The sequence below is a fragment of the Chlorocebus sabaeus genome, chromosome 5 (assembly GCF_047675955.1).
Source record: "Chlorocebus sabaeus isolate Y175 chromosome 5, mChlSab1.0.hap1, whole genome shotgun sequence".
NCBI classification, from domain to species: Eukaryota; Metazoa; Chordata; class Mammalia; order Primates; family Cercopithecidae; genus Chlorocebus; species Chlorocebus sabaeus.
The window spans coordinates 47053285-47080899 of NC_132908.1; the positions used below are offsets into that span (position 1 = coordinate 47053285).

The 27615-nt window shown below is 41.2% G+C and overlaps 1 protein-coding gene across 5 annotated transcripts in view; it reads left to right on the forward strand.

Moving 5' to 3' along the window:
• The window catches only part of TENT4B (terminal nucleotidyltransferase 4B), an 82755-nt gene that overhangs the window by 51327 nt on the left and 3813 nt on the right, over positions 1 to 27615 (forward strand). For 3 of the 5 annotated variants that reach the window (XM_073015358.1, XM_073015360.1, XM_038008508.2), the window contains 10 exons: positions 9321 to 9444; positions 12176 to 12222; positions 14379 to 14499; positions 16478 to 16585; positions 21305 to 21433; positions 22173 to 22386; positions 23661 to 23787; positions 23895 to 23998; positions 24102 to 24289; positions 27416 to 27580. In XM_073015358.1, the coding sequence (XP_072871459.1) occupies positions 9321 to 9444; positions 12176 to 12222; positions 14379 to 14499; positions 16478 to 16585; positions 21305 to 21433; positions 22173 to 22386; positions 23661 to 23787; positions 23895 to 23998; positions 24102 to 24289; positions 27416 to 27580 (1327 nt within the window). The remainder of the gene's footprint in view (positions 1 to 9320; positions 9445 to 12175; positions 12223 to 14378; positions 14500 to 16477; positions 16586 to 21304; positions 21434 to 22172; positions 22387 to 23660; positions 23788 to 23894; positions 23999 to 24101; positions 24290 to 27415; positions 27581 to 27615) is intronic. The other 2 variants (XM_073015359.1, XM_038008509.2) reach the window with 1 other exon arrangement.

Below are 27615 nucleotides of genomic sequence, written 5' to 3' on the forward strand. Positions count from 1 at the left end.
AAAACATTTTAAATACGCATTGGAAGTTTGTCCTATTTAATATAAATTATTTATTGAGCAAATAATCACTGCTAGTATATTTTGGATACTGGAATTTTCATATGTAGGGGTCCTTGAATGTAAGGTGCCCCTTTGGTAGTTCTGTGCTTCTTTTACCTGTACTGTAACATAGGGAAAGATGTTACAAATGGTTACTATCTATTCTTAAACACCAGCCCTTCCACTAAAGGTAAATAACAAGTAAATATATAAATGAAGTTTTGGTATTGGGATTACACAGGTTAAACACATCCATATTTCATTATTAATATTTAAGAATATAACAAACTTCTTATTGGCATTTGGACCTTGTAGCTAGGGAAAGATTAAGCTTTGTTTATTTGTGCTTTGTTTTTTTTCTTCACTCAGATGTTTGAGGGTTTCCCATTTGAGGAATACATTTATTAATCAAGCTTTAGTTGCAAGGTATTTGATCTTAGAGAATACCATCAGCCATTCTTCTTTAAGCTTCCTAACTTTACCCAAATTTGGTTGGATCTACTCAAGAGTAGTTTGGGTAGTTCAGAAATTTTATTGGAAGGGGAAATAATTTTTGACCCAAATTAGATAAAGCAACTCTTGGGTAATGATTTCTTTTCTTGTTCTCTCTTTATAATCAATTGAAAGTAGTAGTAAGGCTGGGTGGCAAAAGAAAGAGGCCTGGGGAGAATCGGGTGGTTTTCATTATCTCTTTTCATAGCAGCTAAGTGGGAAGGGACCAAGAGGAAATCAACTGAAAAACCATCCTTCTGAAACATTGGCCTAAAAAACTGTAGTCCAGAAATTGAGTGCAACTGGCAGTGGCATTTAAAAGGAATGCTCTAATTTCTAGGAAAGCAGGCACGAGTACCTCTTAAAAGAAGAAAAAAATGAAAACTGTAATTTAGGACACACAGACGAGTATCCATTCCCTGTACTTTTACTCTCGTGTCCTAACCAAGGAAGGGTTACCATAGCAAATATGGCATTCCTTAGCCATGATTCACTGTTGTAAATGCCTGCAGCATTCATAAAAGTAAGATATATGGGCTCTTTCTTTTTCCTTTTGAATCTGTATTTCTGTATTTAAATCTGTATGTCATCATCTGTATTTTCTGTCTCTCTTGTTTTTTTAAATCTTGGGAGATGGTACAAATTATTTAGGGGAGTGAATAAGTTTCTTGTCTACAAATAGAGGAGAGAGAAGGCTTTTTGTCTTTCTGCTTTGGAACTGGAGAGCTTCCTATTTAGGCATGGCCTTTTTCAAGTGACCTTGTATTGTTATCAGTACTGTAGAAGGTAGGCACATTGTGCAGACTTAAAATGTAAAGCTTTTAGGCATTCCACTTGTAAACCTTGGCTTTTTAAAGAAAATTACATGTTCATTGTGAATATTTTCTTATTGCCCTATCTCTGTGCACGTGCAGACTTCCTTTGGCTACATTCTGAAAGGTGTAATTGTCTTCTTTAAGGACAGTGGACATCTATAGTTCTTAGGTCAAATTGTCCTCCTTCTGGTTTTGTCAGTTCTCAGCCACATTGTGTGAGCATCCATTTTCTTGGATCCTGGTTTGGAGCTCATTTTAAGGAACATCACGTCCCTTTTGAGACTATGTGGACATCGGAGTGGGTAGATGTTCCCCTGTGAACAGAAGGTCCCTCCCTAAGGAGGTGCTTCTCTGTGTTGAGTCTTGCATCTGGGCACACAGAACCCAAAGCAGGAAGAGTTGAGTCTGAATAGGGAGGCCTGTAAGCCTCACTGCTCTGCCACAGCTAGGCCTGGTTAGCCATGCTCCAGGAGCCCTCAGGAGGCTCTGAAGTGATTCTGCCTCTGGGAATTTTACAGAGGAGCTAATATTTGAGATCTCCAAAGCTGAATGAGAGGGTGATTCTCGAAAAGGCAAGGCATGCCTCGGTCCAGTTCTGTGAGGCTGTCATAAAAGAGGGCTCGGAAGCTCTTGTAAGTGAGGCTGGAAAGGTGGGCAGTGTTACCATAAGGAGGATGGAAATGACACAGATAGGCTAAGGAAGGGGACCTCGGTAATCATGCAGCGATGGCCTAGAAAAGGGAGAGGCTCATGGCAGGGAGACCAGTTTGGAGGCTGCCACAGTGTTCTACTGAGAGAGAAAAAGAATTAAACTAAAGCACGGTCAGGGAAGGTGGAGGGGCAGGATCTGATTTGGAAGTGTTTTGATTTTTGGTTTTGGGTACAAGGATTTGGAAACCTCTTGACTCCGTAGATGAAGAAAAATGAACCAAGGAAGACTGAAGTTTCCACTCAGGAAAGAAAACACAGGAGTAGGAATCGATTTAAGAGAATGGCAAGCAGTTGTGTTTTGTACTTGTTTAGTGTGAGGTGACATCTTTGTAGGGATGTCTAGCTGGTAGCTGCAAGTACAGGAGGCTAGATGTGTGCATGAGTTTCTTGATAAAGATCCGTCTGCAGTCTCCTGAAGATGTCACTCAGATTGCACTGCCATCACCCCAGGGCCCAACAGAAGACACTCGCTTCTCTTGGTGTCTAGGCGGGTTTGGAAAAAATCAAACAGTACAAAATCATGCAAATTCAGACCTCTACTCCACCCCAGAGGAAAGTCCTGCTAGCAGTTTTTGTGTATTCTTCCAGAAATTTGCCTTGCAACATGTTTGAGTATATAAATAATCCCAGAAAGGATGGGCCAGACCCTAGCAGAAACTCACCACACACACTGCGCTGGGCATGCAGAAACTTCGCGAAATATACTGGTGTGTGCTGTCACTGCATTCCTGGATTTGGGGGTCTTCTGTGTCCCCAGGTATCAGTATTGCCCACAGGCTGACCACTGAGCTCCTTCCACAGCCGACCCACGTCACCCTCTTTCGAAGTGTGTCTGCAAAGCTAGATTATTAGATTGTTTCTGCTTTGTGTTTTCTTTAATGAATTTTTTTATGATGAAGTTCTTGTTTTAAAAATATACAGTGGTAATTAACATGTATGCATTTTTCTTAAAATGACCCCCCCAGTCCCTCTTCAGATGTAATCACTGTTAACAGTATCGTATATAGACCCTGTTCTGTGTGGGGTGGGCAGAGGGCCGGTTAGCGGGTGGAACATGCATACTCACAACCATATTTTTCACATGGGAAAATATAAAGGTGACAACAAATCTCCTGGTCTGTAATCTCATCAAGCAGACAATAATCACTGTTTGAAAAGCGGACAAATACATGCTGATTTTTTTAAAAAAATTATAGTAGTACAGCAAGATTAAAAAAAAAAAAAGTTAAAGTCTTCCTAACTCTCCTGCCTGTACCCTCCACTGGGCAAAAATCCCTGTCCCTAAGGTAATATCTGTTGACAGTTCTCCTTCCAGAAAACTTGCAGTGCAAATAGGAGCATGTTGTGTATCTGCCTCTGTGTGTATGTGTTTACATGTCTTTTTTTTTTTTTTTTTTGAGACGGAGTCTTGCTCTGTCATCCAGGCTGGAGTGCAGTGGCGTGATTTCAGCATGCTGTGACCTCCGCCTCCCGGGTTCAAGTGATTCTCATGCCTCAGCCTCCTAAGTAGCTGGGATTACAGGCAACCACCACCACACCCAGCTAATTTTTGTATTTTTTGTAGAGGTGGGGTTTCACCATGCTGGCCAGGCTGGTCTGAAGCTCCTGACGTCAAGTGATCCACCCGCCTCAGCCTCCCAAAGTGCTGGGATTACAGGCATGAGCCACAACTCCTGCCCCTGCACATGTCTAACGCACACAAAAGGGATTCTGCTGAACACATTTTTTTGTGCTTTTTCTTTCCAACTTAACATATTTGACATCTTTATCAGCTTATATAGCTTTACTTCATTCTTTTAAAGAGGTTATTGGCTATAAAGAGAAAGTCAAAGAGAAAGTCAGTCAATGGGTGCTTCTATGATTATTTAATTAGATCCTGTTGATGGACATTGATACCATTTCTAAATTTTTTAGTATCCTAAATAATCCTGTGGCAAACATCCTTATACAGATGTCCTTGTTCGCTCATGAAAATATTTCTAGAGGATGGTAAGAAGGGAAATTTTAAAAATTATTTATATAAACATTATCATTTGTTAGTAGAATGACCTCGGGAGAGGTTGTAGTAATTTATGCTTCCCCACATGCATATGAATGCCTTTTCAATATATTGTTTCAAAATTGGATATCATGAACCTTAAGAGATATATATGTATGTTTTTTTTTTTTTTTTTGGTGGGGGGATGTCCTGTTATTGACAGTTATCGAATAGAACTTTGTTAGTTCCTTCATGTAAGGATGAAGTTGGTATTTTGTGTGTGTGTGTGTGTGTGTGTGTGTGTGTGTGTGTGTGTGTGTTACTTTCTTTTTTTTTTTTTTTTTTGAAGTTGGTAATTAAAGGGATCTGACTTCAGTTATGGAACTGGGAAAACAGGACCTTAATGTGGAGGTGGGCTTAGACATGCTATGTCTGGGCAGGTCTCTCTTGGGAAGCAGTGTCACCCCTGAACAGAAGCATGGATGAGCCGCAGGGGACAGTGCTGAGCAGAGGGGCTGGCCGTGGGTCATCTGTGGCCATTGACCTGGAAGGCACAAGGGAGCTTTCCACCTTTCCTTTGGTTTTGAGAGTGCAGAAGCTACTAAGCAACTCACAATGTGCCCAGGGTGGTGGTCCAACTGAAGGATGCGAAACGGTTCTTCCTTTCCCAGCCAAAGAACTTGAACCTCCCACCCTGTGACAAGCATTATAAAATTCACATAATTTTGATAGGCTGGATTCTCTTTCTGTAGCAGATCTTTCCTCAGAACAGAAGTGGTTTTTTTTTTTTAACCTAAATTACCTGTGAGTTTTATTTGTTAAATATGGAATATGTTTTTTGGACACCTCCTTGTCATATTAAATGTTGTTATTAAATTTGAGATTTTAATGTAAATTTTACCCCAGCAAATTAATTTTGTTTCTCTTACTCTCTTGTTTTTGGCATCTTTTCCCGTTATATAGTGGTGCTCATGTCATCATATTGCTCTTATGTGACTTTTCCTTTGTGAACAGGGATCTTGTTCACTTTTCCTTTTTTAACTTTTTTTTTGTTTTTTCGAGACAGAGTCTTGCTCAGTTGCCCAGGCTGGAGAACAGAGGCACAGTCTCAACCCACTGCAACCTTTGTCTCCCGGGCTCAAGCGATTCTCCCACCTTAGCCTCTTGAGTAGCTGGGATTACAGGCATGCACCATCACGCCTGGCTAATTTTTTGTATTTTTGTAGAGATGGGGTTTCACCATGTCATCGAGGCTGGTCTCGAACTCCTGGACTCAAGCGATCCACCTGCCTCAGCCTCCCAAAATGCTAGGCTTACAGGCATGAGCCTCTATGCCTGAGTCACTTTTCCTTTTAACATAAAAACACTGATATCCTAGAGAGGGCACTATATTTTGGGTACATATGAGTTCAGATCACAGAATAATTGTATTCTATACTTTTTTTTTCGTCATTCTTCAGTATGATGTATTTTATAATTTTATATGAGAAACTGTAACACTGGGCATGTGTCATCAAGCAATACCTACTCATAAATCATATTAAATTTTGATCCAAACATGGGACAAACTGAAGTTTTCTCTGTGTACTTGAATGCTTTCAGAGGCATAAAATTATATTACCATGTGAAAGCAAGCCTACAAAATTCCTCAGGCGTCCACTCTGCCACTCAAATGAGAGCCAGGCTTACAATGCACACTCTACAAACAAACTTGCAGCCCGTCAGGGTATTTTAAGTGCCTGAATATGCAAGGCACTGTGCCAGTAAAATTACTCAGTCCCGAGGATAGAGCCTGTTAGAATTATTTTAAAATCTGTACTTGAAGTTTATTTCCTCAGTGTTCCAAGATATTTTGTCTGGTTGTTCTCTGAGTATTTCACATGTAGCTAGTTACATATAGGTGAGATAGTGATGCTTGTGCCTGGTGTGGATGAGAAACTGAGCCTGGCAGACCTGAGATTGGATTTCCTCTTCTGACTTTGCAAGTGTGGCTTTGCTTTAATAGCCCTCCTCTTTTTCCGTATTCCTCTTTCCCCCTTCCATTTTGCAAATATGCATCAATCAAAATACAAATTGATTGCAAATATGCGTCAATCAAATTGTATTGTATTTTGATTGATGCACATATGCATTGATAGTTACACATATGCATCAATCAAAATACAATAACCTGTGGAACCATTTTTTTCTGAAATAGGAAGGTGGTGCCATGGGCTATTGATTGTTGAGGGTAGTCTTCAGAGCTTGTCTTACAAATCTGTAATAATTTTCCCCCAAGTTAATGTGCTAGTTAGAACACTAGATTGCAGCACTGAAAGCGAATTTTAGAATCTTTTCCAACTTTTTACCAAGTTCAGAAAACCGTTTTATTGGACCTTTGTTTGCCTCATGGTCATCTGGTTTCTTTATGCTGATAATGACAGGGACCTTACTAACCTACTAAGGCAACCCAGTCCATCCTGGGCAGCTATGATCATTGGAAAGCTCTGAATCATTCATCTGGAAGCTGCCTATGGCAGAATAGTACAGAACATATGCATTGCACTATGTTCTACAAAACTACATTAAATAAGTGTTCCTTTTCATTGTTAGATGGAAGTGACCCAGGGCAAGGATCATGTTTGATGAGCCAGTTTTTTCCTAGTGCCTTGAACATAGGCACTTGGTAATGTTTAGAGAATGAATTCCTTTTTTTTTTTTTTTTTTTTTTGGAGACAAAATCTCACTCCACCACCCAGGCTGCAGTGCAGTGGCACGGTGTCAGCGCACTGCAACCTCTACCTCCCAAGTTCAAGTGATTTTTGTGCCTCAGCCTCCCAAGGAACTGAAATTACAGGCATACGCCACCACACCCAGCTAATTTTTATATTTTTAGTAGAGAAGGGGTTTCACCATGTTGGCCAGATGGTCTCCAACTCCTGGCCTCAGGCAGTCTGCCTGCCTCCGCCTCCCAAACTGCTGGGATTACAGGCATGAGCCATTGCGCCTGGCCAGAGAATGAATTCTTAATCAGTTTCTTATGACTTCATATTGACTGACAGTTGTGCTAAATACTTTTTGCCTTTATTTGAATTAGAAAATTTATAAGGGGGCCTTCAGAATAGATGCAGTCACATTTAGGAGTTTTTTTTCCCCCCATTAGTTAAAATGCAGTTTTTCTATGGATCTGTTTTAGAACTACGAATAAACTCTGATCAGCCACTGCAGACTACGCAGTAAGATAAGAAGCAGTCCATTTGTTCTGTCGTTTATTCATGGCCCTCATCTTTGCCAGCTGACTTGTGCAGAAGAGCACAGCAAACTGTAAGCTTCCTATCTTCAAGAAGCAGAAGGGGATAGATAACCTTAGAGAACATAATCAAACCTGGGAAACTCAAATCAAAACAAAACAAAACTTCAAAACAGAAGTTGAAGGTCCCGAAGGTACCCAGAGGCATAGCAAGGAAAACGGCCCCACTGGGATATCTTTTGGATTCACCTACAGACCTCTCTGGAGTTTTAAGATCCACTTTTTGTGACATATTGCATAGCAAACAGGCCGAACGCTGTTGTAAATCATCCTCTGCGAAAGGCCCAGGTTTTGAAACTGAAGGCCTGAAAAGGCTCCTGCTTACCGGCTGTGTGCTGTACCTGACGCACTGAAGCCTGAGAGTGCCAGTCACCTGTCAAAGGGAACACAGCTGCCCTCAGGCAGAACCTGAGTCTAGAACTCAAGATTTTTGACTCTTAGGCTAAAAATAAAAAATCAGAAGGAGGAACTATGGATTGTTTAATCAGTCACATTTTCACTTTCCAGAGTTTCTTGTAGCGCAAGTTATAGCCTTTGGGGATTAGGATGTAAACACTTTTTTTTCCTTCCCTAAAGCGATTTTTGGTCTGTCAGTTTTTCCAGCTTCCTGCTCTGGGCCCTGAAGGTGCCACACAGTTGCAGGCATGCTCCTCCTTCAAGGCTCTGTTAAGCTGTGGCTGCCCTTCCTTCCCACTGCTGTGCCCCAGGCCAACCCCTCTGCCCCTTCCTTCCCCTGAGGCGCTTTGCACCTGTTTCTCTGAGCCTCCTGGTCTATCCCAGTTAGTAGAGTCCCTGTGCTTACCTCCGTGGCTCAGTCCTCATGGGTGGTCAGTGCTCTAGGGAAGGTGAGCTGACCTCTTCACTTTCCCTTCCCAGCCATTTATAGCTCTTCACAGCCTCACCAACTTAGAAAGGAATGCTGCTTTTCTCTCTGTCCCCCATCCTGACTATATTCAAGTCATTGCTCAGCCCAGTGAGTTTGTCCTTTCTTCCAGACCAGTAGTTTTCCCCCAGGCCCTCAGGCTTCAGCCCTTGAAGGCATCCTTAGCCCCCCACCACTATGATAGGCAGGCGCTGCGCCTGGCCACAGGGTGTGGGTATGTGTGTGTGTTTTGTTTCTGGAGCCCATTCCTTTCCTTCCACCATCTTCTAGGCCTTCATCCAATCCTCCTGCAACTCATTGATTCATGACTTTTCCCTGCATCTAGTCTAGTCTCTTTGCTGGTCTGTTGTTTGCATAGTTGCCAGTTTAATCTTCTTAAAATGCTGCATTTTTGAAGTCAGTCTCTCTCTAGTCCCTGTCAGAAACATTTAAATAGCTCTGTTGCCACAGGGGGAAAGCTTGAACCTCTTAGCCAGTCAGTCATTCAGAGCCTGCCCTCTACTGGGGCCTGCTTTCCTCTCCAGATGCTTCTCCCACTCTGTCTGCCACAGCCCTTGTAGCTGGCTGATTGCCCTGTACCTCGCAGACTCTGGAAGTCTTCAGCTCCTTCATGGAGCCTTTGTCTACCAGCCGTTCTTTTCAAGACTTTGCTGTTGTTCACTGCCTGATTTGCTCATTTGACACTTAATTCACTGAACAAACATTATGAAAGATGTACTGTTTGCTACTGTGAGGAATGGATCCCCAAGAGGTAAGAGGGTCAGTCCCTACTGCCAGGAAATTTGCCTGGATTCAGTATCTTCTTGTGTCTATTAGATCAGAAGTGGAAAGGCAGAGGCCAGGCTGTATGCTTTTTAAATTTTATTTTATTTTATTTAAATCACCAGCACCTCAGCAAGTGTTTTGCACAGGAAATTTCTTATGTTATTTAATTATTTTGGTTTTTTTGATTAAATTCTGTACATTCCCATTTTAGCTTATCTTGAGTTATAACATTAAAATTAAGGTAGTCATCAACTGAATTATAAGACCTAATTAAATAAGATTATTTAAGATAGTGATTTCTCATTAGATTGGCCCTATTCATATTAACTTTTCTGCTTTTTTCTTCAGTCTGCATGAAGAAATCAGTGATTTTTATGAATACATGTCTCCAAGACCTGAGGAAGAGAAGATGCGGATGGAGGTGGTGAACAGGATCGAGAGTGTAATTAAGGAGCTCTGGCCCAGCGCTGACGTGAGTCCCTTCCTGGGTAGCCTATGCTTGGGACAGTCCTTGTCCACGTGCCAGAGGCCTATCTGCTAGTATCTCATGCTAGTCCTCACATGCAAGTAGAAGTGCACTGTAGAGTTGTGGTCTAATTAAATTTTAAAGGCGAAGAATTTTCTGCAGTCTTTAGAATTTGAGGCTTCCTAATTATTTTCATTGGCTTGGATGACTAACAACTTTTTTTTTTTTTTGTAGTGCTAATAGCAACTACTAAAGGCAAACTATCGTTAGAAATTATTAGTGTAAAGAGAAGAAAGACAAATCAAACCTCATTGTTGTAGTGGTCTGTTATTGGATATGATATATCAAAACCTCATTACTACTTAGTTCTAGCCTGCCAGAATAAACATTATATAATTGTTTACAGCTGAATGAAAATGTCAAGTACGAACTTTTGTCACTTGTGGCTAATGCAGGCATAAGTCTTTTCTTATTTCTTTCCTGAAATTGCCATTTTTCATCTCTCTCAGACCAGCTAATTGCCTTTTAGCTCCCAGTCAGTGAACAAAATGATTGCTCGGGATTTCTTCTTGGCTTATTTGTTGTTTTTGTTACTGGTACCAAGTCTTTTGTTTTTTGTTTTTGAGATAGGGGTCTCTGTTGCTGAGGCTGGAGTGCAGTAGTGCGATCACGACTCATTGCAGCCTTGATTTCCTGGGCTCAAGTGATCCACCTCAGCATCCCGAGTAGCTGGGACCACAGGTGCACGTCACCACACCTAGCTAATTTTCGTATTTTTTTGTAGACACTGAGTCTCACTGTGTTGCCCAGGCTGGTCTTGAACTCGTGGGCTCAAGCAGTCTGCCCGCCTTGGCCTCCCAAAGTGCTCGGATTATAGGCGTGAGCCACCACACTTGGCCTGTTACTGGTACTAAGTTAATACTTCACTTTTTAGGGCACTTTGAGGGCCTGTTTTATGATTTTGTGTATGCAAAGAAGTAAGAAAATAATATTAATAGAATCCATTACTTTGTGTTCTGTAACTTTTCTTTAGGCACTGTCCTGGGTGGTGTTTTTGTCCAATTGGCAAAACCAGGAAGTTTCACTGTATGTAAAACTTGCATGTATATGACAGTATATATGACACTGTAGGTAAAGGGAAAAGGCGAGAATACTAATATTTTATGAACAGTGACCATATGTCACATTCTTTCTCCTATGTGATCCAAATCAGTGGTTCTTAGCTGGTGGTTATTTTGCTCTCCAGGGGGGGCGTTTGGCAATGTCCAAGACATTTTTGATTGTCCTGACTGGGTATGCACTGCTAGTACCTAGTGGGTAGAGCCATGGATGCCACCAGCCATTCTGTGATGAACAGTATAGGCCCTGACAACAAAGAATTATCCACTCCCAAATGCCAATATTGAGAAGCCCTGGTCTAACTTAACCCTTATCTTTCTTAGGTGGAGGTTGACTCTCTCTCTCTCTCTCTCTTCAGCCAGCCAGCCAGCCATCATCTGTCTACCTACAGATGAGGAACATGAGCTTGTGGTTAGGTTCCCAGGTCCATCTCGCCTCAGAGGTTGAACTCGTTTCACTGTTTATCCTTTTCCCCCGCCCTGAGATGGAGTCTTGCTCTGTCGCCCAGGCTGGAGTGCAGTGACACAGTGACACGATCTTAGCTCACTGCAGCCTCTGCCTCCCAGGTTCAAGCAATTCTCCTGTCTCAGCCTCCTGAGTAGCTGGGATTACAGGCACCCGTCACCACACCTGGCTGATTTTTGTATTTTTAGTAGAGATGGGGTTTCATCATGTTGGCCAGGCTGGTCGTGAACTCCTGACCTCAGGTGATCCACCTGCCTCGGCCTCCCAAAGTGCTGGGATTAAAGGCATGAGCCACTGTGCCCGGCCTATCCTTTTTTATTACAATTACCTTCATATGTATTTCTGCCTGAGTTCCCCTGTTCTCCATGGGTTGAGGTGGAATGCATCCCAGTTTTATGCCACAGCACGATGTTATAAAATGATGGTGCCTGGTGTTCTCTGTGGAATTGACCTAAAGGCCCACACTTGCCCTACAGTTAGTCTGATCCCAATTTAGTAATCTATTCGAAGACTCCTGCTCAGAGAACAAAAATTAAGGATTTGTGATTGTGTCTCTGGATAATGAGGGAACATTATTGATCTGAACTACTTCTGGAAGTTTCCTGTGGTTGGCTTTCTGTATCCTTAAGTACCACACCTCCATATTAAACCAACAGTGGATTGAAAATATTCAGAAAAAAACTATAAAAATAACAATGCACCAATAAAAACAATACAAATTATTTTTAAAATACAGTATAACGACTATTTAGATAGCATTTACATTGTACTAGGTATTATAAATAATCTAAAGATGATGTAAAGTATATGGGAGGACTCGCATAGTTATAAGCAAATACTCCACCATTTTATAGCAGTGACTCGAGCATCTTCAGATTTTGGCATAGTGGGACTGGAACCAGTCTCCTGCCGATACCAAGGGACAACTGTATTTTGGTCTCTGTGTTTCATATTTGTACCAGGTAAGTTTAAATTATATTCAGAATGTCTGCTTGTGAAACAGAATGCCCACTTCATGAAGAATGGGGTTAGAAAAAAAAATGCTCTTGTCATACCGAAAAGTACCAGTAGAGGGTAGCAAAAACTGACATTTCTCCATATCTTGGTGACTTTATCTGATACCTCAATATAATAACTTCTTTTTCTGTTTCAGGTCCAGATATTTGGAAGTTTTAAAACTGGACTATATTTACCTACTAGGTTAGTACACTCATGAATCTTTTAAAGGACTGTACCTTTTCCTAGAGTGTATTCGTTTTGGCTGTCAAATTTGTAAGGAGTAGAAACAAAACAAATTTATAAAACAAAAATGGGACTAGGCATGATGGCTCACGCCTGTAATCCTAGCAATTCAGGAGGCCGAGGAGGGTGGATCACTTGAGGTCAGGAGTTCAAGACCAGCCTGGCCAACATGGTGAAACTCCATCTCTACTAAAAATACAAGAATTAGCTGGGTGTAGCGGCACGCGCCTGTAATCCCAGCTACTCCGGAGGTTGAGGCAGGAGAATTGCTTAAACTCGGGAGGTGGAGGTTGCAGTGAGCTGAGATTGTACTCCAGGCTGGGCAACAGAGCGAGACTCTGTCTCAAAAAAATAAATAAATAAAATAAAATAAAAAATAAAAAGGTAAAGGATTTACCAGCATTTAATTTGATTTACCTTGAAGTAGAATATCACTTCACATCTCCAAGACATAGATGGTACAGAGAGATGGAAAAGGGATCATGTTGCAGTGGAATCAGTTAGTTACTAATTTTAGAAATTGACTACCTGGCAGAGTATTGCTCAGTCCCATAACTTAACCCACTGACACAGATGTTAATGTAGTCTCATGATAAAATGTCTGATTGCATATCCTCTAGAATGTGAGTTCCCACTGTCTCACTCACTCACTCACCCTCTCACTCTCGCTTTCAAATTAAGAACTCATTCTACTAGTTACGGCTCCAGCATCCTGATCCAGAAATCCAGGTACAGATCTCTTCTCTGAGAAAGATCTTGGCCTTTCAGGACTCTTGTTCAGTTTCAGTCTTCTCAAATGAGACCTCTCTTGATGCACAGCCTTGGAGGCTTTCTTTTGGAAATGATGTTTTTCTGAAGGGTGAATACTTGCTCTCTAAGAATTGAAATTGTTTGAACATTCCGTCATGGTTATTACTATTATTACTTAATCTCTCCAGAATAAGGTCAGCATCATGTTTTTCCATTTGAGCTTGATTTGGTACACTTGAGCCCAACTTAAAGTGTGCTGAAGTGGGTGGACCCTGGCAATTTCCATTCTTCCCATAGATGTCCTTGGCCTGCAAAAGTCATAAAATACTCAACTTCGAGTTCATATTTCTTACTTAGGTTCTCAGCCTCAGTAAAACATGAAAAATCACTCTTTCTTAAAAAATTTAATTAAATTTTATGAATAGGTAGTACATTCACATAGTTCACATTTGGAAAAGGCACAAAAATCAATACAGGGAAAAGTCTCAGTCCCACCTCTGCCCCCTGGTTCTCCGTGGAACAGCCACTTGTTTTTTTGTTTTGTTTTGTTTTGTTTTTGAGACGGAGTCTGGCTCTGTCGCCCAGGCTGGAGTGCAGTGGCGCGATCTCGGCTCACTGCAAGCTCCGCCTCCTGGGTTCACGGCATTCTCCTGCCTCAGCCTCCCGAGTAGCTGGGACTACAGGCGCCTGCCATCATGCCCGGCTAATTTTTTTGTATTTTTTAGTAGAGATAGGGTTTCACCATGTTAGCCAGGATGGTCTCAATTTCCTGACCTCGTGATCTGCCCACCTCGGCCTCCCAAAGCGCTGGGATTACAGGTGTGAGCCACCACGCCCAGCCAGAACAGCCACTTTTACCAATTTCTCACATATCCTTTCAGAGATACCTGTGCATATAAAAGGACATGTGTGTGTATTAACACAAATGGTAGCATGCTGGATACTTGTTCTGCATCCAGTTTAAAGCACTTCATAATATTTCTGAGTTGCAATTAATCTCATCCAGATAGGAAAATCATTATGTCTAGTACCGGAAGCCTTTATTAAGGAAAGGACGTTAAGTGCTTTTTTTTTTTTTTCTTTTTTCTTTCTTTTTTTTTTTTTTTTTGAGATTTTACTTCTTTCAAAATTACCCTATTTCCTGAGACCTGAATTCTGTGAAATGACTGGGAGGAGGAGTTTGTTAAAATCAACAACTACTATTTCCCCTCTCCACAAAACCATTATCACTAACACATTTAGTCTTTGTTGGCCAGGGTGGGAAATAGGTTTTAATTGTACTAATGAAGTCTGTAAGCATGAGTGTCAGTTAAAACAAGTTTCCAGCTTCTTCAGACCCTCTTGTATATGTATTCTGTGTACAGTGACATCGACCTAGTGGTGTTTGGGAAGTGGGAGAACCTACCCCTCTGGACTCTGGAAGAAGCTCTTCGGAAACACAAAGTCGCAGATGAGGATTCGGTGAAAGTTTTAGACAAAGCAACTGTAAGTTCTGCAGCATTTCGTATTAAACCTTGGTTATTTACCTATGAAACTTGAATTAAAATTAAAGTTTGGTGAGCACAGTTACATTGCAAGTGAGTGATTCTTTCATTTTGTTAGTGTCACCGTGCTTGCACATAAAAAGTTTTCTGGTTGTCCACGCTGGATTGTGACCACACAATCTTGGGTCACTGCAACCTGTACCTCCTCGGCTCAAGTGATCCTTCTACTTCAGCATCTCGAGGAGCTGGACTACAGACACAACCTGCCATGCCTGGCTAATTTTTTTGTATATTTTGTAGAGACGGGGTTTCACCGTGTTGCCCAGACTGATCTCCAACTCCTGGGCTCAAGTGATCCACCCACCTCTGCCTCCCAAAGTGCTGGGATTGCAGGTGTGAGCCTCTGCACCTGGCCTGCATTTCTTTTTTTTTTTTTTTTTTGAGACGGAGTCTCGCTCTGTCGCCCAGGCTGGAGTGCAGTGGCCGGATCTCAGCTCACTGCAAGCTCCGCCTCCCGGGTTCATGCCATTCTCCTGCCTCAGCCTCCTGAGTAGCTGGGACTACAGGCGCCCGCCACCTCGCCCGGCTAGTTTTTTTGTAGTTTTAGTAGAGACGGGGTTTCACCGTGTTAGCCAGGATGGTCTCGATCTTCTGACCTCGTGATCCGCCCGTCTCCGCCTCCCAAAGTGCTGGGATTACAGGCTTGAGCCACCGCGCCCGGCCCATTTCTTTTAACAACAGCAAAATACCCAATTTTATCATACACAGTACTCACTGTAGAGATGTTTGTTTTATTCATTTGCATTATTATTATTTTTTTAAGACAGAGTCTTGCTCTGTCACCCAGGCTGGAGTGCAGTGGCGCGATCTCAGCTCACTGCAAGCTCCGCCTCCCGGGTTCACACCATTCTCCTGCCTCAGCCTCCTGAGTAGCTGGGTCTACAGGCACCTGCCACCACTCCTGGCTCATGTTTTGTATTTTTAATAGAGACGGGGTTTCACTGTGTTAGGCAGGATGGTCTCAATCTCCTGACCTCGTAAGCCGCCCGCCTCAGCCTCCCAAAGTGCTGGAATTACAGGCGTGAGCCACTGCGCCCAGCAATATTTTATTCATTTTTTTAGAGAGAGATACAGTCTCACTATGTTGCCCAGGCTGTTCTCTAACTCCTGGACTCAAGTGATCCTCCCACCTCAGCCTTATGTGTAGCTGGGACTACAGGCGCACCCTACCACGCCTTGCTTATTTAAAAAAAAATTTTTTTTTGTAGAGATAGGGTCTCCCTGTGTTGCCCAAGTTGGAGCATTTTTTGAAAAGAACTCCTGATAGCTCACATAAATAATCATGTCAGTTTTTGAGAATAATTTTTATATCTTATCTTGTCAGGTTGCTTTTTGAGCTATTTGCAAAACTGACCAGTAATGCAAGGGAGTTGTAGTGTATACCTTAAGAATCCAGCAATTTTCTTATTAGAAACAGTTTGATGATACAAAACATTTAATACCTAGTATTCATCGTTCTTCATCTTATACTCAGAAAGTGTTCTCCAAAGTATTGAGGAAGGTTTTTGTTAGATAATTTTAAAATTATTATAACTATATGTCAACTAATAAACGAGATGATGGGCATATTAATTTACTTAACTGTGGTAATCACTTCAGTATGTATATCAAGATAAGTATATCAAAACATGTATGCCTTAAATATAAACAATAAAAATAAATAATCAAAAATTGGACACCAAACAAAATTCTTAATTTATAGAAATTACAAAATATATTGTATGGGGCCCAATGCTAAATATGCAACATATGGTATTTGTAGCAGTCCATGGTTACTGGGGTGTGCCATATTTAGAATACTCAGTGTTCTTATGCTCTCATGAGATGATGGAGACCTCATGTCTAGTAACCCTCCATCCCCTGATTTTGTCATTTAATCTGGTTAAAGCATTTACATTTTACCTTTCTTCTCTTTATAGGTACCTATTATTAAACTAACAGATTCTTTTACTGAAGTGAAAGTTGATATCAGCTTTAATGTACAGAATGGCGTGAGAGCAGCTGACCTTATCAAAGATTTTACCAAGGTCAGAGAATTTAGTGTTTATACAATAAAGCTATTAGAAACGTAATTTTAAGATTCTGTTGTGGTGGTGGTCTAATATTTTTATATGCATGTTGCTGACAAACACCTCTCTCTCTCTCTCTCTCTCTCTCTCTCTCTCTCTCTCTCTCTCTCTCTCTTTTTAAAATAGAGCTAGGGTCTCACTCTGTCACCTAAGCTGGAGTTCAGTGGCTGGATCATGACCCACTACAGCCTCAAACTCCTGGTTTCAAGTGATCATCTCACCTCAGCCTCCCAAGTAGCTGGGACTACAGGCGTGAGCCACTACACCTGGACTTTTTTTTTTTTTTTTTTTTTTTTTTTTTAAGTGTTGGGGATCTCGCTGTGTTGGCCAGGCGGGTCTCTAACTCCTAGCCTCAAGCAATCCTTCTGCCTCAGCCTCCCAAAGCACTGGGATTACAGGCATGAGCCACCATGCTCAGCCTGCACCTTACTTTTGTATGCAATGGTTTTGCTTTCTTTGAATCTGCTTGTAATGATCAGTGATTAACTTTTAATGTGACCTCAAGTAAGAATTAAAAGTTGAGAAAGCTTCTGAAGAAATTGTCTGCTCTAGATCCTTCCTTGTAGAAACAGAAGAGATGGAATTCTGCTACACAGTTGATTCCATCTGTTTTTAACCTTCAGGAGTTCAGATTAAGAACCCTTCTTTTAACCCATTTCCTGTTTGCCCCAAGAATACTGTGCGGGCAGTGAGCTGCACTTTTTTTTTTTTCTTTTTTTGAGGCAGAGTCTCGCTCTGTCACCCAGGCTGGAGTGCAGTGGTGCGATCTTGGTTCACTGCCACCTCCGCCTCCCAGGTTCAAGCAATTCTTCTGCCTCGATCTCACAAGTACCTGGGACTACAGGCACCCGCCGCCATGCCTGGCTAATTTTTGTATTTTTAGTAGAGATGGGGTTTCACCGTATTGGCCAGGCTGGTCCTGAACTCCTGACCTTGCGATCTGCTCACCTCAGCCTCCCAAAGTGTTGGGATTACAGACGTGAGCCACCGTGCCCGGCTGTACTTTTTTTTTTTCTAAACAGGAAATAGGTTAAGAGTTTTAAGAGCGTTTTCTAGATTTCAATCCCTAAATTACCTTTAAGGTGTTTCCTACAGGCTTTTTTACTTCTATTTTGAAATGATTTAAGTTTATTTCTATTCTATTTTCTTCCAAGATAGAGAAGAATTTGTCACCATTATCTGTGGAACATTTTACATACTTAGATAGTTGTCGGCTTTCTCCCCTCTAACCTAAACTATTAACTCCTTTGGCTTCTGTTAGAATATTCACAATTTTTTTTTTTCTCAAGCAGCTCTAAAGTTTCTATTTCTTCTTTGTTTTTTAAGAAAAAATGTTAACTACTTGATATTGCAAGCATTATCATCTTGCATAAATGTATGGAAGACAGAAAAGCAGAAAAATAAAAGAAATATTATCCATAATCTCACTATATTGGGTGTGTGTATGTGTGTGTGCATGCGCGCCTGTCTAATATTTTTCTGGAAAAAAGCTTTTAAAAATTGAAATTCGTATGCATGATAACATTCATCAGTATGAAGAGATGGTGTAAAGTGAGTCACCCTTACACCATAGATACTTAGATCATTTTTATAGAATTTCTCATTGCCAGTTATTATTTTTTGTGTTGCTTTTTTATGTTCTTTAAAATTATAAGCAAAAGGAGTAGCACATTATACACACATAGTCTCATACCTTTGTAAAAACTTAATGTTTTGGAGGTTTCTTCCATATTGACACATAGAGGCTTGCTTTATTCTTTTTGTTGGTTACACAGGCAGTAGTCTTTTGTAAGACTGTGGCTGCTTGATTTAGCAGTTCTTCAGTGTTGTTCCAGTTTTTCTTTTGCTATTAGAAAAAGGGATTGACGAATATACTTCCATGCATGCATCTTGCTTTACACGTGCAAAATGTTTGTAGGAAGAGTCCCAGAAGCAAAATTTTGAGGTCGAAGGGTATATCCAGGTAAAACTGCGTTAGATATTTCCCTAATTATTTATTCTTTCATATTCTCGTTTTCTCTCTCTCCCTCCCCCTTTTCTTCTCCCTCTCCCTATCCCTCTCTCTCTTCCTCTGTCCCTTCCTTTCTCTTTTCTCTCTTTTTCTTTCCCTTCCTCTTCTTTTCTTTTCTCCTTTTCTTCCTTCCCCTTTCCCTTTTCCTTCCTTCTTCCTTTTCTTCCTTTCTTTAATTTTTTGACACCAGGTCTAACTCTGGTACCCAGGCTAGAGTGCAGTGATCATGGCTCACTGCAGCCTCAGCCTCTTGGGCTCAAGTGATCCTCCCACCTTAGCATGAGTGTCTGGGATCACAGGCGGGCCTACCACACCTGGCTAACTCTTTTTTTTTTTTTTTTTTTTTTTTTTAATGGAGTCTCACTCTGTTGCCCAGGCTAGAGTGCAGGGGCGTGATCTCGACTCACTGCAACCTCCGCCTCCTGGGTTCAAGCGATTTTCCTGCCTCACCCTCCTGAGTAGTTGGGATTACAGGTGCGCACCACCACGCTCAGCTAATTTTTGTATTTTTAGTAGAGATGTAGTTTCATCATGTTGGCCAGGGTGGTCTCAAACCCCGACCTCAGGTGATCCGCCCTCCTCAGCCTCTGGAAGTGCTGGGATTATAGGCGTGAGCCACCAAGCCCGGCCACTTTTTTTTTTTTTTTTTTCAAAGTAGAGATGAGGTCTTGCTATGTGGCCCCCCCCTTTTTTTTTTCTTTTTTTTTAAATAGAGATAAGGTCTTGCTATGTTGCCCAGGCTGTTCTTAAACTCCTTGCTTGACCTCCCAAAATGTTGGGATTATAGGCATGAGCCACCAAACCTGACCCCTTATTGTTCTTTGAAAGGGAACTGTATCTAGACTAACCTAACTACAATTTTTTTTTTTTTTTTTTTTTTTTTTTTTTTGGAGACAGAGTCTTGCTCTGTCACTCAGGCTGGAGTGCAGTGGTGCGATCTTGGCTCATTGTACCCTCCACCACCCGAGTTCAAATGATTCTTGTGCCTCAGCCTCTACAATAGCTGGATCTACATACGTGTGCCACCACGCCCGGCTAATTTTTGTATTTTTAGTAGAGATGGGGTTTTTCCATGTTGGCCAGGCTGGTCTCGAACTCCCTACCTCAAGTGATCTGCCCACCTCGGCCTCCCAAAGTGCTGAGATTACAGGCGTGAGCCACCGTGCCCAGCCCACAATGTTTAAAAATACTTACTTCTCCATATTTTTGTTCTTTCCTATGCTTGCTTAGTTTGATACAATTTGCAAAAGTATAAGCTTTTTTTTTTTTTCTTTTTTATAGAAGCCATGCGTGTTCACTGTAGGACATCTAGAAAACAGAGATAAGAGTAAAGAAAAAAATAGAAATCACTGGCCAGGTGCTATGGTTCACACCTGTAATCCCAACACTTTGGGAGGCCCAGGCAGGCAGATCACTTGAGCTCAGGAGTTCAAGACCAGCTCAGGAGTTCAAGACCAGTGGTGAAACCCTGTCTCTACAAAAATACAAAAATTAGCTGGGTGTCGTGGGCTGAGGTGGGAGGATCACTTGAGCCCAGGAGCTGGAGATTGCAATGTGCCAAGATTGTGCTACTGTACTCCAGCCTGGGTGACAGAGTGAGGGGGAAAAAAATGGAAATAACTAGTAATTTTACCACCCTAAGTAATAATAGCTGTTAAGACTTCTTTGAAGATGTTGTGCCTGCTTTGTTTTCCTCAGTGGCCTCAGCCTATGGCATGGCTTACAGAGAGGAGTGAATGCATATGTGCACAGCAAAAGGTGGACTCATTCTGTACATACTTGTCCGTTCAGGTGTTCTCTCGGATAGCCCTGCCTCATTCCCTATAAAGCGTGGAAGGGAGGGGTGGTCTGTTTGTAGTCATCAGCCCATGTGTAAGTCAGCAGGCCGGATTCTTGTTTGCCCCAGGACTGTGGCAGAATAATCTAAAGGTCCCTAGTCTACAGTGGCGCGCCACCAAGAAAAGTGATTCTTAAAAATCTCACTGATTTAGTGCTTTAAGATGTTGGTGACTTTGTCCTTGTACTCTTTCTATTATCTGTTTACAAATGAATGTTAGAGGGTCATGGTCACAAATGAGCATCATCAGTTACATGCTGTTTGTGTTTCTATCCTATAGCAAGTACTTTTTTTTTTTTTTTTTTGAGACGGATTCTTGCTCTGTCGCCCAGGCTGGAGTGCAATGGCACGATCTCACCTCACTACATCCTCTGCCTCCCGGGTTCAAGTGATTCTCCTGCCTCAGCCTCCCAAGTAGCTGGGATTACAGGCTCCCGCCACCACTCCTGGCTGTTTTTTATATTTTTAGTAGAGACAGGGTTTCATCATGTTGGCCAGGCTGGTCTCTTAACTCCTGACCTCAGGTAATCTGCCTGCCTTGGTCTCCCAAAGTGCTGGGATTACAGGCATGAGCCACCATGCCCAGCCCTGTAGCAAGTACTTAGATGCTATTATTCCTGTGTACATGTCTTACATTTTAGATATAAGGGGAGAACCATTCATTACCTATAGTTTACTTTTTTTTAATAGCTTACTCTTAGAATGGAAAATTAAGTATGTTGTATATCGCTACCAAATTTTATAATGTAAGGACCAATTTATGCCCCTCTTAATGCTTAGATCTGTTGCTGATACAGGAATTCATTGAAAATACAATTTTCTTTTTCAGAAATATCCTGTATTGCCATACTTGGTTTTAGTATTGAAACAATTCCTATTGCAGAGGGACCTTAATGAAGTATTTACAGGTGGAATTGGTTCTTATAGTCTCTTTTTAATGGCAGTCAGTTTCCTTCAGGTAAGTCATATGGGTATACCATGCTAGTGCACACTAAAAGCAAAAGTGATCAATCAGCTGGGAAACATTTTGGAAAAAATCAAAATCAACCTGTAATTGCATTGCTTTCCTTGATTACTTACGGTTTTTCCCTTTAAACTGGGTACATTTTTATCATTTAGCAAATGCATATTTTTAAATTCCTGTGAAAGAATATTTTTGGTTTTAAATCCCATATATTCCAGTATTTTTGAGACTTTTCACTGCAAATTTTAACATGCAGAATGTATGGCCTGGTTTCCATAAGCGTAAATAGTATAAGTGCCAGCAATAAGAATGTCTTCTAAGCAGCTAAATCTTGTAAGTTTAGTTTTAATTGAGACCTGCTATTTGGATAAGCAGATTCGAGTCTTAGTATTATAAATGGGTGTGTTTATGTGGCGCAGGGTTGCCAACTGCCTGAGTCTATTCGTGAGTCAGAACGACTTTGCTGATGTCTTGGGCCAAGCCAGCCCTGGTCGGCAGCCTGGTGCAGCTGTAAAATTCAGCCTTACAAACAGTCTCCCACCATTCCCGCACCATGGAACTTTAGTGTTGTGTGTAACAGCAGTATAGGCTGCTGTTATCCCATTATCAATTGACTGCTATGCTAAACCAAAATTATAATAATATTGCTTGTAGAAGTTAGAATATAATTTATTCCCCCTCTCCTTGATAATTTAGCAAAAATCCAATATAATTTCTTCTTTTCTGCTTTTAGTTACATCCCAGGGAAGATGCTTGCATCCCCAATACAAACTATGGTGTTCTCTTAATAGAATTTTTTGAATTATATGGACGACACTTCAATTATTTAAAGACTGGCATCCGGATAAAGGATGGTGGTTCATATGTGGCCAAAGATGAAGTACAGAAAAATATGCTAGATGGCTACAGGCCATCAATGCTTTATATCGAAGATCCTTTACAACCAGGTATTGAAATTAGGTAAATTTTTGGGCATTCAAAGAGAGGGCACTGTCAGTCACCTTATTATACTTTAAATTCTCTTTAGATGAAAAATGAAGGAACAACTTCTAATTGTTATTCTTTTTTCATCAAAATATTTCATGAGCAAACATACTAAAATAAACAGACACAGACAATCGAAAAACACCTTGGAGACTTCCAGATAAGTAGGGAGTAGAATCTGTTTAACCCTAAAAGCATAGTAGAAAAGGCATTACTTATTTGGATGGATTCATGTTTGGTGGCTGCTTCTCCTTTTTCTTGGGTCCTTATTGCCTTGATTATAACCAGTTGTCAGCAATTAATGAGGCTTTAATGAGATGATTCTGAAGTCCTTAGAGGCAGCAAGCACAGTAATGTATCTTTGAATTCATGAGCAGAAGGATGCAAGGAGACAATGTATTTTCTTTTTGAATTTCTCCTTTCCTCTTTGATTTTGCATGTCTCTTTGTGCTTTTTCCAGCTTCGTGTGGGCTTGAAAGTAAGCAGAAAGTAAATTCCTTCCATGCTTTTCTGAAGTTCTGTTTGCTTGCTTGTGTCCTGATTTTTCTGAGCAATATTTTTTCTTGATATAATTGTAAAATATTTAGATTCTGCATTGTTGGACTTCAGTGGAAGTGCTTTTAGTCATTTGCTTTAATGTGTAAACTTTGAAAATGAGTAAGGAAAGGGAGTGAAAAGATACAGTAGTTGCCTAGGAACCATTTCTGGCTTATTGAGCTGCCTTATAAACATTAATAGTTCTATGTGTTTATTCACTGAGAAAACATTACATTGATTGGGAGCCTGCTGTGTTCAAAAGCATTGGGCCAAAGGACACGAAGACTTTTCAGCAAGATGATCCTTGCTTTTTAGGGGCTCATAATTTAGAGTGATAAATAAATATATAGCTAATATAAACCCAAAAAATATAGAATTATTTCTAATGTAACTTGGGGTTTCACTCTTAGGAGTGAACAGGGCGCTATTTCTTTTGTTTGCATAACTGTTTATGTATGGAATGGGATAGTTCTTGATGGGCCAGAATACATTTCGACAACTGATACACCATAATGAAGTACCAACTGCATGATGCACATATTCAGAGACTGGGGAGCTTTGGGAACAGCTCACAGCTCAGCTTCCAGGCACAACTCTGGTGGGATAGCTATGGCCCTTGCTCTCCTGGAAGAGGGTCGTCAACATTTAGTGCACATTAAGCACAGTCAAGCTTACTATGTTACCTATATTTCTTTTAAAGGTAATGATGTTGGAAGGAGTTCATATGGGGCCATGCAAGTGAAGCAGGCCTTTGATTATGCCTACGTTGTTTTGAGTCATGCTGTATCACCAATAGCAAAGTACTATCCCAACAATGAAACAGAAAGGTAAAAGTTCATCTGTAACCAGCCCATTGCGTCAAAATTGGTTGTGGCTTCTTATCTTCAAATTAATGTTATTCCCTCCCTCTCCCTTTCTTTTTAAACACGTGCAGCATACTAGGTAGAATAATTAGAGTAACAGATGAAGTCGCCACATACAGAGATTGGATATCAAAGCAGTGGGGCTTGAAGAATAGACCTGAGCCTTCATGCAATGGTAAGATATTTTCCTTGGTCGATTGACTGAGTATTAGAGGCTTTTCTGTGTTGTGTGCGTTTAATGGGAAGAAACGTTTTCCAATCTTTTGCCACTCTTTCAGGAAATGGTGTTACCTTGATAGTAGATACTCAGCAGTTAGATAAATGTAATAATAATCTATCTGAAGAAAATGAAGCCCTTGGAAAATGTAGAAGTAAAACCTCGGAATCTCTTAGTAAACACTCTTCAAACTCTTCATCAGGTCCAGTGTCGTCCTCTTCTGCCACACAGTCCAGCTCTAGCGATGTAGTAAGTATGAAAGCCTCAGCTCTTCTGAACTCAGACGCATGCACGTTCTCTTGCTGGGATTAATGCTGTCTTGAAGGCTAAGGCTACTTCCTTTGCTTACATTTTACTGGGATATTTTAATAACTTCCATGCTTGTACTTTTTCTCAATATTTTGTTATGAAAAATTTCAAACATACAGCAAAAGTGAACAAATTTTAGTGAGCATTCATGTACTCACCAATAGATTCTGCCATTAACCTTTTACTTGCTTATCTCATACCTGTCTATCCATCACTCTATCCATTAATTCATCTTATTCTTTGATCTATTTCAAAGTAGATTACAGACATCAGTTCCCCTAGAGTACTGTAGCTTGTGCATCCTTGTAGCCAGACTCCAATATTTGTTTATTGTTTTTTCCTTTTTTTTTCTTTTGAGACGAGGTCTCCCTCTGTCGCCCAGGCTGGAGTGCAGTGGTATGATCTCAGCTCACTGCAACCTCCACCTCCCATGTTCAAACAATTCTGTCTCAGCCTCCTGGGTAGCTGGATTACAGGCGCCTGCTACCACACAGGACTAATTTTTTTGTATTTTTAGTAGAGACGGGGTTTAACCTTGTTGGCCAGGTTGGTCTCAAACTCCTGAACTCAAGTGATCCGCCTGCCTCACCCTCCCAAAGTGCTGGGATTACAGGCGTGAGCCACCATGCCCAGCCTATTTTTTCCTTTTGATATGAAATTGACATATAAGGAAATCTTAATTGTACATTTACTAAATTTTTTTTTTAATTTCCCTAATTTTTTTACTTTCATGGTCTAGGTTACTTGCTCATATGTTCACTAAATTTTATCAAATACATACATACACATGTATAGCCCAAAATCCTAATAAGGTACAAATATTACCGTCAACCTAAAGAGCAAGCTCATGATTCTTTCATCAGTCCCTAACCCCACCCTCAGAGGGAACCACTGTTACGATTTTTTTTTTTTTTTTTTTTTTGAGATAGAGTCTCGCTCTGTCGCCGAGGCTGGAGTGCAGTGGCGTGATCTTGGCTCACTGCAGCCTCTGCCTCCCGGGTTCAAGCGATTCTCCTGCCTCAGCCTTCTGAGTAGCTGGGATTATAGGTGCACACCACCGTGCCTGGCTAATTTTTTTTATTTTTAGTAGAGACGGGGTTTCACCATGTTGGTCAGGCTGGTCTTGAACTCCTGATCTCGTGATCCACCTGCCTCAACCTCCTAAGTTGCTGGGATTACAAGCATGAGCCACCCCACCTGGCCTTTAACATTTTTCTTTCTTTTTTTTCTTTTTTCTTTTCTTTTTTTTTTTTGAGACAGAGTCTTGCTGTGTTACCCAGGCTGGAATGTAATGGCATGATCTTCGCTCACCACAAGCTCCACCTCCTGGGTTCAAGCGATTCTCCTGCCTCAGCCTCCTTGAGTATCTGGGATTACAGGCACGTGCCACCACACCGAGCTAATTTTTTCTATTTTTAGTAGAGATGGGGTTTCACCATGTTGGCCAGGCTGGTCGCAAGCTCCTGACCTTGTGATCTGCCCACCTTGGCCTCCCAAAGTGCTGAGATTACAGGTGTGAGCCCAGCTGTTACGACTTTTTAACACCATAGTTAGTTTTGCCTGTTTCAGAATTTCATATATATGGAACCACATAGAATATACTTTTGTGTAAGGCTTCTTTCACTCAATTTTTTTCAGCTTCCTGGTTGAATTTTGTTTGTTTTTTTTGGTTTTTTTTGTTTTTTGAGACGGAGTCTCGCTGTGTTGCCCAGGCTGGAGTGCAGTGGCGTGATCTTGGCCCACTGCAAGCTCCACCACCCGGGTTCCCGCCATTCTCCTGTCTCAGCCTCCCAAGTAGCTGGGACTACAGGTGCCCACCACCGCACCTGGCTAATTTTTTGCATTTTTAGTAGAGACGGGGTTTCACCATGATCTCGATCTCCTGACCTCGTGATCCACCCACCTAGGCCTCCCAAAGTGCTGGGATTAGAGGCGTGAGCCACTGTGCCCAGCCAAATTTTTTTTAATTGAGGTATAATTAACATAAAATTCAGCATTAAAAATGTACAATTCAGTAGTTTTTGGAACATATTCACAATGTTGTGCAGCCGTCTCCAGTAATTCTAGAACATTTCCATACCCCAAGAAGAAACCCTGCATTTAGTAGTAGTTTCTCCTAATTCTTCCTTCCCTCCCTTATCCTCTGGTAATTTCTAATCTACTTTCTCTTTCTACCCTGATAGAATTTTTTTTCTTCCCCCATCCTGATAGAATTTATGTGTCAATTATAATGTAAGTTACCTTTTAAAATCAAGGTTAATTTGTAGTTTACTGATTTGATATCTAAAGCAGGCTTACCTGTTTGATTTTAACTTTATTAAGTGTAGGACATGAAAAGTAATCTAAATATTGTATGTTGTTGATGACCTTGTGTCAATATGGAATCATAAATCCTCCTGTGCAAAATCTCCCCATGTGCCTTTTTGGTTCCTAGAGCAGTATGCTCTGGAGGACAGAATGCCAAGCTAGATGTCACAGACATAGGGAGATGGAGTCTTGGGAAGTGAGAGAATGCGACTCTGAGATACTGGGTAAAGTGCCAGGGCCAGGGTGGAGACCTGCAGAGAGACGTAGCATTGTCATGGCCCAAGCAGCCCAGAAACAAGTGGGGCTCAGCCCACTGTCGCTGGGAAGTCTGCACCCACCCACACTAGTATGTTTGGTTGGAATGATCACTGATTTGTCATTACAGACAAATGACATCTTGTGTCTGGCTGAAGCCAGGGACTAGGACCTAGGTTCCTCACTCCTTACCGTACATACTCTTTCATTTTCTATAAATAAAAAAACAAATAAACTCAGACCTCTGTGAGCTCTTTCAAGGTAAGATGTGGGCAGTGGATTTAACAGTGAACAGAAGCTCTCTGATAAAATCAGTCACTTTAAATGTTTAGAGGAAAATTTAAACAAACAATTAATTTTGTAAATTCCTCAGTGTGCTTCTTTTAACTCCCAAATGTTTAAATTTAGTCTAGAGAGTACTTTAACCAAAATTGTTTTTCTTTCTGAATATTGAGTATCTAAATTACTAATATGTCACATTATAACTCATGTGACTTGTGTTAGGATTCCGATGCAACACCATGCAAAACCCCGAAACAGCTGCTTTGCCGTCCGTCCACTGGGAACCGAGTAGGGTCGCAAGATGTATCCCTGGAGTCCTCTCAGGCAGTTGGCAAAATGCAAAGCACCCAAACCACTAACACATCCAACAGCACCAACAAATCTCAGGTATGTGGAACGTGGGTTTTTAATTGTTAGTATTT